At 41.6% G+C, this 12,530-nt stretch overlaps 1 protein-coding gene across 1 annotated transcript; it reads right to left on the reverse strand.

Moving 5' to 3' along the window:
- Positions 1-3,783: 3,783 nt before the first annotated feature.
- Positions 3,784-10,848, reverse strand: LOC100274282 (opaque endosperm 5). Its single transcript, NM_001148646.1, has 8 exons — positions 10,113-10,848; positions 9,312-9,484; positions 8,528-8,689; positions 8,274-8,415; positions 7,935-8,159; positions 7,518-7,580; positions 7,330-7,404; positions 3,784-4,190 (listed from the first exon to the last, which is right to left on the reverse strand). Exons 1-8 carry the CDS (start codon positions 10,623-10,625, stop codon positions 3,954-3,956), a joined length of 1,590 nt encoding a protein of 529 aa, NP_001142118.1. The 5' UTR covers positions 10,626-10,848; the 3' UTR covers positions 3,784-3,953.
- Between the last annotated feature and the right edge of the window lie 1,682 nt (positions 10,849-12,530).

A 12,530-nucleotide genomic window follows, 5' to 3' on the forward strand; every position in this document is an offset into this window, starting at 1 on the left:
GGCACTGCAAAGCTTTCTCGGAACTGAAAAGGCGATGAGGCGTCCTTTTAGTCTTTGTTTGATTATTCTAGTATTTATTCAATCAACATATATTGAGATGGATTATGGTGTAAAATAAATTAATTTATACTTCAATCCATCTCAACACATGTGGATTATGGTGAATACTAGATTGCACAAACAAAATCTTAGTGCTCGTTCGGTTGCATCTAAATAGGAGAGAATTAGAGGAGGTTAAATCACTTCTTAGCCAAAATTAAGTAGAAGGGGATTTAATCTCCTTATAGCGTGTTCGGTTTGAGAGTGATGGGGGAATTAAATCCTCTCTAATCACCCTCAATCCACCCTAACTGTGGAGGAGATTTATATAAATTTGTATAGAAGAGAATTTAATCCCCTTCGTTCCCTCTTGATCCACCTCTAATCTAACACGGCCTTAATCTCCTCCTATCCCGACCGAACCAAACATGGCCTTAGTGACCAGAGTTCAGACGCCCTCCACGGCCTTTCCATTTGAAGACAACTGCAAGAAAACAGCACACAGGGAATGTGTTGCTACAGAACACTGAACACGGATCATACCATGTCATTGTCACACATTCACACCATGGTTACCATCGGTACGGAAAATAGTAAGATTAGAAAAAAAATCTGTTTGTTCTGCTGCTGCGATCTATATAGACAAAAAAACACTATACAGATAGTAAAATCCGGTACGAATTAAAACACTAGTTGGGTGGGTCAGTGGGTGAGGGGTTTGGGGTGAGTATTGGAGTTATAGAAACAGAGAATACCTCGGTCTCAACAGTATACACGTACATTTTAACAGAGGATCCGTGGAGGAGGAAAACAGAAACAAGACAGGAGAAAGAAAAAAAAGACGCATGGTACAAATCACGCGGACGCACAATCCGTGAAGCCAGAGAGAGCAGCACAGTCGATGGTATAACGAGCTCACCTGACCCTGACGGTGTCCCCCTCGTCCTGCCCTGCCCCTCACCCGGGCCGCGTGCTCCGTGAAACCAGAGAGAGCCGCCGCCCTTTCGGTGGGTGGTGCGCAGCGGACAGCGCTAGCGACCAAGGAACAGGCTGTGAACCAGGCCACAACTCCAGTCCACAAATCCGCATACGAATGCGCTCGGCTCAAACGTGGTGAAACGATGCGTAGCCTCCACAGCTCAGGATAGGACTCTTCAGCGGTCAAGGTGCACAGCACCAGTTTTTCCTTTTCTTTTTATTTTGAGACAAAACAGCCTTCGGAAGGCTGGATCAAACCCGGATAGACGGAGCTCTTGACGGTTCGGTCTACCAAAGTACCTACCAACAGACAAAAGCGCCAAAGCCATCAACCATAACATAACTGATGATAGTGTTGTTATTAATGGGGTGCTTGGTTGAGGAGCGGTAGAGAATGAGACGGCTTTATTCTTATTTTTTGATGTTTGGTTTCCAACGGAGTAGAGCGAAGTGGCTTCTGGAGCCTAAATATGGTAAATATTTAGGATGATCTCGCTCCACCAAAACAACAGAACACGAGCGCTCTACTCCCTCTCCTCCACTCTACACTTATATGTCTCTATACCCAAACAATGAACAGTGGCGGATTAAAGTCAGATGTTTGGACTATAGCACAGTAGAAATCGATACGGATTAAAAGCCAAAGCGAATAGTGACATATATTTTGGTAACTTCAGATCTAATGATAAAGAAGTGTTTAGATAAAACAACAGGATTTATAGCTGGATTTTATGGATCTGGAATACCTTGAGCTGTCCTAAACAGTCTGACACTACAAGATCGGAGACCGATGGGAGAGCAGGACTGCAGAAGGTTTGCCACATGCAGGAATAGTGGGCTGTATTATTAATTTGCTCTAAATCCTTGTTTCTTCCGACGTTGGAGAATGAGTCCCACCGGCATGTACAACTCTACTAAGCGCTCGCTTTGTTACAGTTTATAAATTATATAATCTAGATTATAATTTAGTCTTCCAAACAGCTCTTTGAGATACAAATACAAAGGCAACAATACTCCGTGTGCGTGTGATTTGGGTGAAAGAAGAAAAATGGCAGACGCTGTAATTTTATAAATATAATCAGAGATAATTGGTATTTTGTCAAAAATAATCTCAAATAAGCTACTCTTGAGGAGATTATGAGATTATTATAATCTAGGCTTTAGATTATATAATCCGGATCTATAATCTAGATGTTTGTTTACCCGCTGGATTATATAATTTGGACAAATTATAATCCAAAATAAACAAAGCCTAATTAAGGCATTTTAAGGGTCTTTAAAAGGTTAAATGAAAAAAATAAGGGATGAGTTCTTTGTGAAGAGTTTGTCTCTTCATGACTTTATATACTTATTGTCTCTTAATTGTATTTATAATTTAGAGGCTTAAAGTTGTATCATAGTCTTTTAGGTGCCTCTTGTATTTTGAAAATCGTTATATGGTCTCTAGGTTATACATGCCTTAAGGCTATCCCTAGTATCATACTCATTAATGAAATATCATATATGATTTATTGCTAATGTGGCAAGTATTAATAGGAGAGAGAAAAGTTGTGTACTTAAGATACTGTTTTAACACGATATCTTAGGTTATAACCAAAAAAAATGTGTAGGCTCATTACACCAATTAAAAATAATGTGTAGGTTACAACAAAAAAATAATATGTAGGTTACAACATCATACCAATTAAATATATTGTGAATGGTGTATTTTGTAACAGTTTCATACTCCCTCTGTACCAAAATACTATCCTTTTAGCACTTGATCTTAATGTCTATATTAAAAAAGATGGTGATTAACGTAGACACATATATAAACCACATACATCAAGTATTATATGAATCTACTAATTATCTAAAACGAATTTTAATTTAGGATGGAGGGAGTATTTTTCATCTTATGTAGCATCTTTGAATAATAAAATATGATACTTTAGACTGAGAATAACCTAAGAAACAATTTCTTGTATTTTTCTCTCTCTTTATTGACAAGTGTGTCACCTCATTTTTAAAAATTATGTGGCATGGCCATTTAATGCTATAAAAACATTTTATCTTTTCAGATTGTGAGAGTGCTCTTAGACTATCTCTAGCAGGATAGTGCAAAATAAAGAACACATAATTATAGATGACACTATTTTTTACACTGTTTGTATAATGAAGTTTGAAATAGAAGATGAGATAGGTGATGAGATTGAGGATCTGTTGGAGATAGCCTTAAGAGCTGTGCTCGCATGTTTGACTTTGACCAGATCCTACCAGCCTGTTTGACTTTGACCAGATCCTACCAGCTCCTTTCAACTTTCCAGGATTAGAGTTAGACCTGTTCAAACATCAGATCGGGTCAAGATCGGGTTGTAAGTCATTTAACATGGCCCGTATCCGACTCATGCCTAGTGTCGAGTCAGATTGACCCGTGCATCCATATTAGGTGTGTCGATCAAGTTTTTTTGGCTTTAGGTCAGATTTTTTTGGATTGGGTTAAGTTTTCGATTAAAAATCATGGTCTGTATCTAACCATGGATTGTTACAGGTCAAAAACAATGGTCCATATCTACCCGTCGAGTTTTTTTTTTTTGAGCGGGTCGAGCAGCCCATAATCAGGTCTAATTAGACTCAACCTCGCTTCACATTATTTATGCTTATGCGTTCAAAATGAACCGGTTACCTACATGTCCCAAGAAAATCCATGTCGTCCAAGTAATCCATTGAAAATTTCATCGGGTTGGGTTCGTAACCCAATCTGCATGCAGCACCCACAACAGTACTAGCCTGAAAAAGTATTTCGGAAAATTAAACTAGAGCATTCAATACATTTTTCATTTCTCTTACGGAAACGTTTCAAATCAATCAATATTCGCAATCCTCACAATCAGCTATAGCTAGTGCCGCATGGGGTTAAAAAAATTAAGCAAACACAAAATAGAGGATACGGCCTTTTATGTTGCACATGCATATTGGGGCACAAAACATTTTTCCCTGACGAGCTCGTGCAGATCGTGGACGATTTTGAACACAGCATCAGGTCGTGCTAGCTTGAGGGCATTCTGGGACATTACCCTGAATTCGTCTGACCTTGGGCCAAACCAGTCGGCAACTATCTTCGCAATTTGTTTTGGAGATTTCGAGAACTTCCCACATCCGTTTTCAACAACGTAGGGGACATTGCCAGCTTCCTGTTTCAGTTACGAGACCATTTTAGAACGAAATGTATATCATGCTTAGCATAAAATTGAAACTCATGTAGACACGTTAGTTTTAATGCCGATGATATTTGTTATATGGGCCTAATAGTATATAGGCCTTCTAAAGTTTAACAATGTTCAAAGTTGCTAGACGATTTTGCCTCTTGGCATGAGAATGCATCTCATCGAACCAGCAATAAAAAAAATGGCCTTTGATACATTCCAATATCAGTGCCATGTTGAAGGGTTTAGAAAGTTGTTTTCATGGTAAAAAAAAGAAAGAATTACAACTACAAAATTTCAAACACAGGTATTCTTCCATTTGAGAAACTTTGAATTTCAGGGTTTAGAATTTGATGCTTGGCAACTTGGGTCATGTGTAAGAAGTAAAACACATTTATATTTAACCTAAAAATAAGACTAGATAGTGTTATTTAGACCCTGAATTAGCCCTGCCGAAGCAAACCAACTTAGTCAATTTGACTGGTTCTCAACTGAACAGTGACTATTTTGCTGGTTCCTTGAAGTGCCATCCTAAATATAGCCATGTTCATGGTTTGGTGCCAACCAACCCAACCGTGAAACCAGCCTACTGGCTCTAACAGTTTTCATACAGGTTGAGCTAGAGATCCGGGTTTGGACAAGCTAACCCCTGTACAAGCAGCCCTGTTCATGGTTTGGTGGCAACCAACCAATCCAACCCGTGAAACCAGCCTGTCAAAACCCACTCTACAGTTTCCATACGGGTTAGCTAGACTGCTATTTGGACCAGCCTGCCCATCTAACAGAGCCAAATTGTGAAGATCATCAGCAACAGCTATGGCCTACGGGTAGCACGAGTAATGGTGCAGCTGGGGCAACTTGCCATGGCTCCGCCTACAACAGGGGCCACCTTCAACACACTATTCTTGCTGGTAACTGTACGAAATCAATGCCACTGAGAACCCACACCGGCAGTATCTTCACAAGCACGCGCTTGAGTCAAACAGGCACTTCTGTGTTGAACTGTGGCATGTGCTTCTTCCACCGTGGCAGTGGCAGTTGCAGCAGCAGAGGCTCTCGTACTGATCGTCCTGAATTTTTGCTCCATGAACAGTTCAATCACAAATTAACTTAAGGGATTTGGTAAGATCAGAGGACAAATTGCGGAAGTGGAAAAAATCCTAGAACCATCTGTAGCACTCCTAGGACCGCTTGCGCCTCTGGCCTTCTGTTGACCTTCCAAATTGCGGCAGTCTGCTTGGTCATGAGGAAGACAGCGAGACAGAGAAAAGGGCGAAAGTGTACAAGGGGTCAAACTGTGGAGGGGGAGTACGGACAGCGTTGGCAGCACCAATCATCATTGTCGGGTTCAGTAGGTGGATGTTGTTAGCGGCGTCACCACAGCCAGTCTACAGTCAAACTGGCATCTGACGGACTGTTTTGGTTTCAGTAGCAAAACTGGCTGAAAGCGTGAGTGAAGAGGCCTAGTTATAAGGTTTTAGTATAACCACAAGGATGAAATCAAGAAATCATAATCTTACATGGGCAAGTAAATTTTGGAGATGTGCATATCTAAACAAGCGTAGCCATGATTTGGAGTTAAGCTTGAGCTCATGGTGTATGGTAATATGAATATATGACAGTACATCAATCTTCTATTTTTGTGATTTTTACAGACTCTTTCTCCTAAACATTTAACATTGAAATGGTCAAATGAGTCAATGTCTCAATGATCCAGGGGACAATTTCAATGTTCCACAGACAGCTCATATTTGAGGAGAGTGAGATGCGGCAGCATGAGAGCTAATAATGGAATAGAAGAGCCCCTACACTCAGTTGCCAAAAAATACCTTCCCCTGAGTTCCTGACCCGTATGCACTTGCGGACAGCGCTATCGACCAAGGAACAGGTTGTGAACCAGGTCAGAATCCAGTTGAGTCTATAGGAAGCCCCGCCGCATCCGTAAGTGCTCGGTTCAAACGTGGCGAAAGGATGCATAGCTTCCAACTCAGTTTTTTTTTTGAGATTTTTTGGACGAGATTACCTGTCTAGCAGAGCCAAGCTGTGGAGATCATCACCAACCAGTGCCACAGAAGCTACATCTGTAGCTGATTGCATGAGTTACCGTGCAGTTGGGGGCAATTTGCCATGGCCCATCTCTGGCAGGGGCCACCCTCACCACACTTTTCTCGCGAAAATAGTACAAAATCGATGCCGCTGAGAACCCCACCAGCAGTATCTCCTCAAGCACGTGCTGAGTGGACCAAGCGGCCAAGCCCTTTTGAATCAAGCTGTGGCCTGTACTTCAACTGTGGCAGTTGCAGCAGCAGCCAGTCTCTCATGCTGGTCGCCCAGAACTCTCGCTCCATAAGTGGTTCAATCACAAAATAGGGTAAGGGATGGGGTAAGATCAGACAAAATTTCAGAAGTGGAAGAAATCCTCGAACCATCCATGGTGCTCTTTCTAGGACCGCTTGTGCCTGGCAGTCTTTTGTTGATCTTCCAAATTGCGGCAGTCTGCTTGACCATGAGGAAGACAGGGCAGGGAGACAGAGAAGGAAGAGGGTGACAGCGTAAGAGGGGTCAAACTACGTGGAGGTGGCATATGGGCAGCGTTGGCAGCGCCAATCATCTTCGTCGGGTTCGATGGGTGGCTGTTGTTATCGGCATCACCGCATCCAGCTTACTATCAAAATGGGCACCTCATGGTTTATTTTGCTTTCATTAACAAAACCAGCTAAAAGCGTGAGTGAACAGGCTCAGTCACAAGGTATGGGTACCAGTGCAATTAATATTTGTTTATACATTTTGTATACGTTATACTGAGTGAACCACAAAGATGAAGTCAAGATATGCTAATTTTACATGTACAAGTAAATTTTGGATAAGTAAACATCCAAACAATCCTACCATGATTTGGACCTAAGCTTGAGCTGATGGTAATGGAAATCTATTACAGTACAACAATCTTCTATTTGTTTGGCTTTTACTAAGTACTAACTGCTTCGAAATGGTCAATGAGTCAATAATCCAGGGGTAATTTCAATGTTCTTCAGACAGCTCATATTTGAGGAAAGCAAAATGCAGCACCATGAGAACTAATATTGGAGTAAAACAATATCTACGATGAGTTGCTAAATAAAAATACCTGTCCAGCAATATAATCATTTAGAATAATTGGTAAGCCACGGATCATTGCCTCTGCAATTGTACCAGGTCCTGCCTGAAATTCAACAGAAATTGTGTATCACAACATCACCACAAATTATGTACATTTATCGCGTATTCGAAAACAAGCTGCTTGATTTGAAAATGAGAGGGTAATGTAAAGCATACCTTTGTAATGATACAATCACAAGCACCCATACATTCTTCCATCTTTGTAACAAAGCCTTTCACCTAATATTTGAAATAGAAAACAAGGATTTATGAAGAAATCTGAATGTGCAAGTGGTGTGAAATATAAGAGGCATTTTTAATTAGACTTGTTTTTTTAATATATCCATACGATGTTGCTGCAGCAGTATTTAGTCTCATGTATTTGAAGTTCAAAAATACACAACTGCTACTAGCCAACAAACAATGTACCTTGGTTTATGTTCATTTAAGCTGTCTATGCAGTTGAAAGGGTTGAAGAATAATTCTTTTGTTGGGGAAAAAGCAACATCAAGAAACTGGTAAGGCAGTTGTAATTGTAATGTTAAACTTATTGGATATTACAAATCAGCTTGCAGGGAAGAGAAGTACAAGTACCTGAACTGGAACTTTCCAATTTATGGATTGCAATCGATTGACCAGCTTCTTATTACGCCCACAAATTACAAGTATTTGACCAGTGGGTTCCCCTAGGTTTTCATCATACAGAGAATCACCAAGTGCTTTAGCAGTGGCCTCAATAGGACCCATCCCTTCACCCCCACCCATTAATAGAACAGCAGGCAGATCTTCATCCATGCCTAACTCTCTTCGCAGCTCATCCTATTAAAAAGGACAACAATAGGTACTACAGTCGGTAAGTTCTGAAAGATAGAAAAGATCCATAAAAATCAGTATGACAACGCTATACTGCAATTAGCTGAAGAAATTTTGTACCTTCGGTCGAACAGGTTTGACAAAAGAGGGCCGGACAGGGAGGCCATAGACTTTAATCTGTGCGGGCTTCAGTCCAGCTTTCAGTGCTCTCTTTTCCACCTCAGTTGATGGACAGTAACATCTAGTGACAAGCTTATGGAACCTAAGGGGCAACAATAGAATAACTATTTCATTGTAAGACTGTATGTATCGCATTTTGATAAGAAACTACAAAAGAAGTATTTGACTTATGTAGAACACTGAGGCCAGCATACCATGTTGGGTGACAAGTGCTGAGATCCGTGATAACAGTTGCGAATGGGATCTTATCCAAGAGACCTTTCGATCTTAGAATTCGGAGGGGGACATGTTGCATTAAAGGGTGTACACTGATAATTACATCTGGTTGGTACTTCATTAGACCTTTTGCCACTTCTCTGCACAAAGAAGTAGCAATTTAAGTGAGGAAGAGAGAGAGAGAGAGAGAGAAGATAAGAGAAAAAGCTAACTACAGAACAGCACAATTTGTAAGGAAATCATTGTCTACTTCCTACACACACCATTGCAAGCAGTCATAGGATTAAAGCCCTAGGATAGAAATATAGTCTGGACTCTGGAACACCAAACCAAAGTTATTCATTGTTGTTCTTCGTGGTTATAACTTTGTTCTTCAATCAGTACAGATTTAGTTCATGATGGGCAATTACAGGTTAAACACTGCAGGCAAATGAATAATGATTTGTTTTTTACTCAACAAATGTGGCAGGAAATAGGGGTGAAAGCCTTACTCAGATAAAAGAAAAATAAGGATAGGAAGTATGAAAAACAATAACAACAAAATTTCTATATCACGCAGTGGTTGCGCAGTGCTATCAGCTGTACAATGATATCATGTCATCATGTTGTTGTCAAAGACTGAGGTAAGAAAAACTGTATCAAAAACATTGTACCTTATTCTGCATTACAAATGTACAGGCCTAACAATTTATGAAGGTGGCAAGAAAACTATGGAGACCCTTCCATAATGTAAAATAGAAATTTTGTGATATAGCCAGTAACCTTGCTATGAATGTGGATGTTGCAGCAAAATGAGGCTGATGGACTACACGCGGTGCAGTACCATAGTATGTCATCTTCCACAAGGGTCCATGTTTCACCAAAAAACTATAGCTCCTAGGCAGTTGATTGAATGGCCATGGAGTGTGGTCAGTCCACAGATCAGTGACAAATACCTGTAAGTGGAAGATCAATCACTGGTTCATTGTATATTTAAGAACTAAACCTATGCAGATGATACTTGCACCGTAAATGGAGAAGTAGCAACTACCAAAACTCTCTATTCTACTATATACAGCAACGAATAATAAAAATAAACTAAACCATCATGTGTCATTTCATTACTGACTATTTAACCATTCCAACATTGACAAGTCACTAGGGCACTAGGCAATAACAATGAGCACCACCATAAGCAAACAAATGGGCGTCCTTCTTCTCCAATAAAAGGGTCTGCATCAGTACAGCATTATGCTAAAGCATCAAAAGAAAGTAGTGGTTGCAAGGACAGACAATATCATAGCAAAAGATTTTCCCCATAATTAGCTGTTGTGAACACATCAACCCAAGTAGGGTAGGATAGGACGACCTTATTCAATGCTGAACATGCAACAGCAAAAAATCAAATTAATGATAATTGCACCAACCAAGTTCGTACAGGTTATGGTGTGAAATGTCTTAAAGGCCTTGCGATGCAAAAATTCAAGTTAGACAGTACTAAGAGTGTACAAGCTACACGGACTAGAATGCGACTTCTACAGGTGCGTGTAAATCCCAGGCGAGAAGAGAGCAGCAAAACCGCACCTGGTAGTCGTCGCCGAACTCCTGGGTGAAGGCAGCCTTGATGGCCTCGGCAGACGCGCGGTGACCGCCGCCCGTGTCGCTCATGAGGATCAGCACCTTCTTTGGCGCCTCGGCCCGCGCCGCGGCCTCCTCTACCTCGCCTACCCCATCCACATCCCCTCCACCCCCTCCTCCCCCACCGCCGACGTTATCCCCGCCACCGCCGCCGAAACCCAGGCCCATGGACGCGAACCCGAGCGGCGCTATTTGGTTCCCGTGCAGCCGCACGAACCGCGCGAACTCGCCCCACATCTGATGGAGCCGCGACGCCACGGAGAAAGTGGGGCCCGGGACGGAGATGGCGACGGAGAGCGCTCGGGGCCCGCCGCGCGGGCGCGGGAGGAAGGAGGCATGGTGGGAGGAGGGCGCGGGGGAGGCGGAGAGTGCAGCGCCGGGGAGCGGCGTGGAGAGGAGCGGGGACGGGACGCAGAGGAAGGCCGCCGGGAGCGCCGGCTCGGCGGTCGGTGCGGGCATCGCGGCTGCGGCGACGAGGGAGAGGTCAGTCTCGTGGCATTCGAGTGCTGATGCTGAGGCACGATGGTGGAGGTGGGGGAAAGTGGAAGGTGAGCCACACAGCCGGAGCCGGGACGGGGTGGGCGCGTCGGTTTTGTTCGCGAGGACGATGCGTTGGGTGGGGACGTGGGGTTGGGTCCGTGTCCGCCCGCCAATCTTCCCGTCGCATCAACCTGAGGATCTCTCAACCTGAGCGGTGTGTGCAACGACCTCATGTAAATCCTCGTCTACCTAAATATATACTCCCTCTTATCTCTTCAATCTATTTTTATATTTTAGACGATAGATTAAACAAAATTAAAATATATATAATACATTTAAAAATATAATCAATATACTCCCTTCCCTTCGTATCAAAATAGAATCCATTTTAGGGTTTTAGTAGATCCTTATAGTACTTGATTGATACATAAGTTTTATATATGTGTCTATATTCATCGTCATCATCTAATTAAATATAGACATAAAATCAAGAGCTAAAACAAATACTGATTAGGACGGAGTGCGTACAAAAATCTAAAGTATAATATTGTCACACTCGGATTTAAGGACGAATCCATATGCATCTCATATGTGCATCAAGATACGATAACTCAGTGTATAGGAACCAATGTCATAATCTTTATTACATAACGAGCATGTCTTACAAAATAACTAGAAATAAATAAATCCGAACTAAGATAACTATCTCCACGGGCACGATTGATTGGGAGACGATACCTAGATCTCATCGAACTCGTCGTAATAGTTCTCCTCCCGCGGTACCTGCTCTTAACCTGGTGTGATTATAGCAAGGGTAAGTTCTCATACGATCATCACTCGACAAGTGTAGAGAAAAAATGTAGTGTAAGGCTTACCAAGAATGTAGTTAAGACTGAACATTGCTTTTAATTTTGTTGGTCAAGATTTTATTAACAATTACTAAGAATATAAGTAAATATCATCCCAATTAAATGAGATCATAAATAATATTTACTACAATGCAATGCATGACAGGTTAAGTTTAGTTTCATCATTTAATCATGCGAAAGGTCTGAGCTGCTCATGACCGTGAGCACGACTACCAGTTTTACACTCTACATAGGTTGCACCCTTTACCACAAGCCGTGTTTTCCTTCTAGCCTAGGTATGAAAGGCCCTTAGACACTTCCAATGTGAATGGTTAGGATCCACTACGAGAACTTTACAAAGTTTCACTAGCATGAGAAAATCCGCTACGGTTTCAAGCAGAGGGAGTATAGGAATCCATCGTACGAAAAGCTATCACAGACAGATCGACTCGAGAACCTTCCTATACTTGCGACAACTCCTTCCTTACTTGCCCTTTCGGGTAAGTATTCTCTCACACTAGCTTTTTTAATTAATTGGCCAAAGACATCTCATTCCATCCTTGTGGTAGCACTGTTGTCTCGGGTTAGCGCTCCATGTTCCATTTAAACACAGCAAACTTATCATGCATAATAATAAATCCAACCATAATAAGAAGGCATGGTCATAATTCATATGAAGCATTAATCACAAAACCAGGTCGAGCAATAGCAAGACTACCCAATAATTCATTTATAAGGTGTAGGGTAAACAAAATTAGGTAATCTATTAGGTCACATCAATTTAACCTATCAGTGCAAGCAGGGTGAGAACGTAAAAGTTAATATTATTGGGTCAAAGAATGTGATCAAGGACACAACTTGCCTTCTGCAAGCTCCTGCTCAGATCCCTCAAACTGCTGGGCTTCGGGCTCCTTGTTCACTTGCTCGTCTAATTGCAGCAATACAAACATACATTTAAAAACAAAAAATTAACATCACGCCAGACATGAGAACAAACTATATAATAATATTATATGCGTCGAGACGAAACCATAGG

This window comes from Zea mays, chromosome 7, assembly GCF_902167145.1.
Source record: "Zea mays cultivar B73 chromosome 7, Zm-B73-REFERENCE-NAM-5.0, whole genome shotgun sequence".
Lineage (NCBI taxonomy): Eukaryota > Viridiplantae > Streptophyta > Magnoliopsida > Poales > Poaceae > Zea > Zea mays.

Coding starts and splice junctions, on each gene's coding strand:
- LOC100274282 (NM_001148646.1), bottom strand. CDS start 10,625: ATGCCCGCACCGACCGCCGAGCCGGCGCTCCCGGCGGCCTTCCTCTGC. Junction 8,690..9,311: donor ACATCCACATTCATAGCAAG/GTTACTGGCTAT, acceptor TTCTTTGTGCAG/AGAAGTGGCAAAAGGTCTAA. Junction 4,191..7,329: donor ATGATTATATTGCTGGACAG/GTATTTTTATTT, acceptor TAACTGAAACAG/GAAGCTGGCAATGTCCCCTA.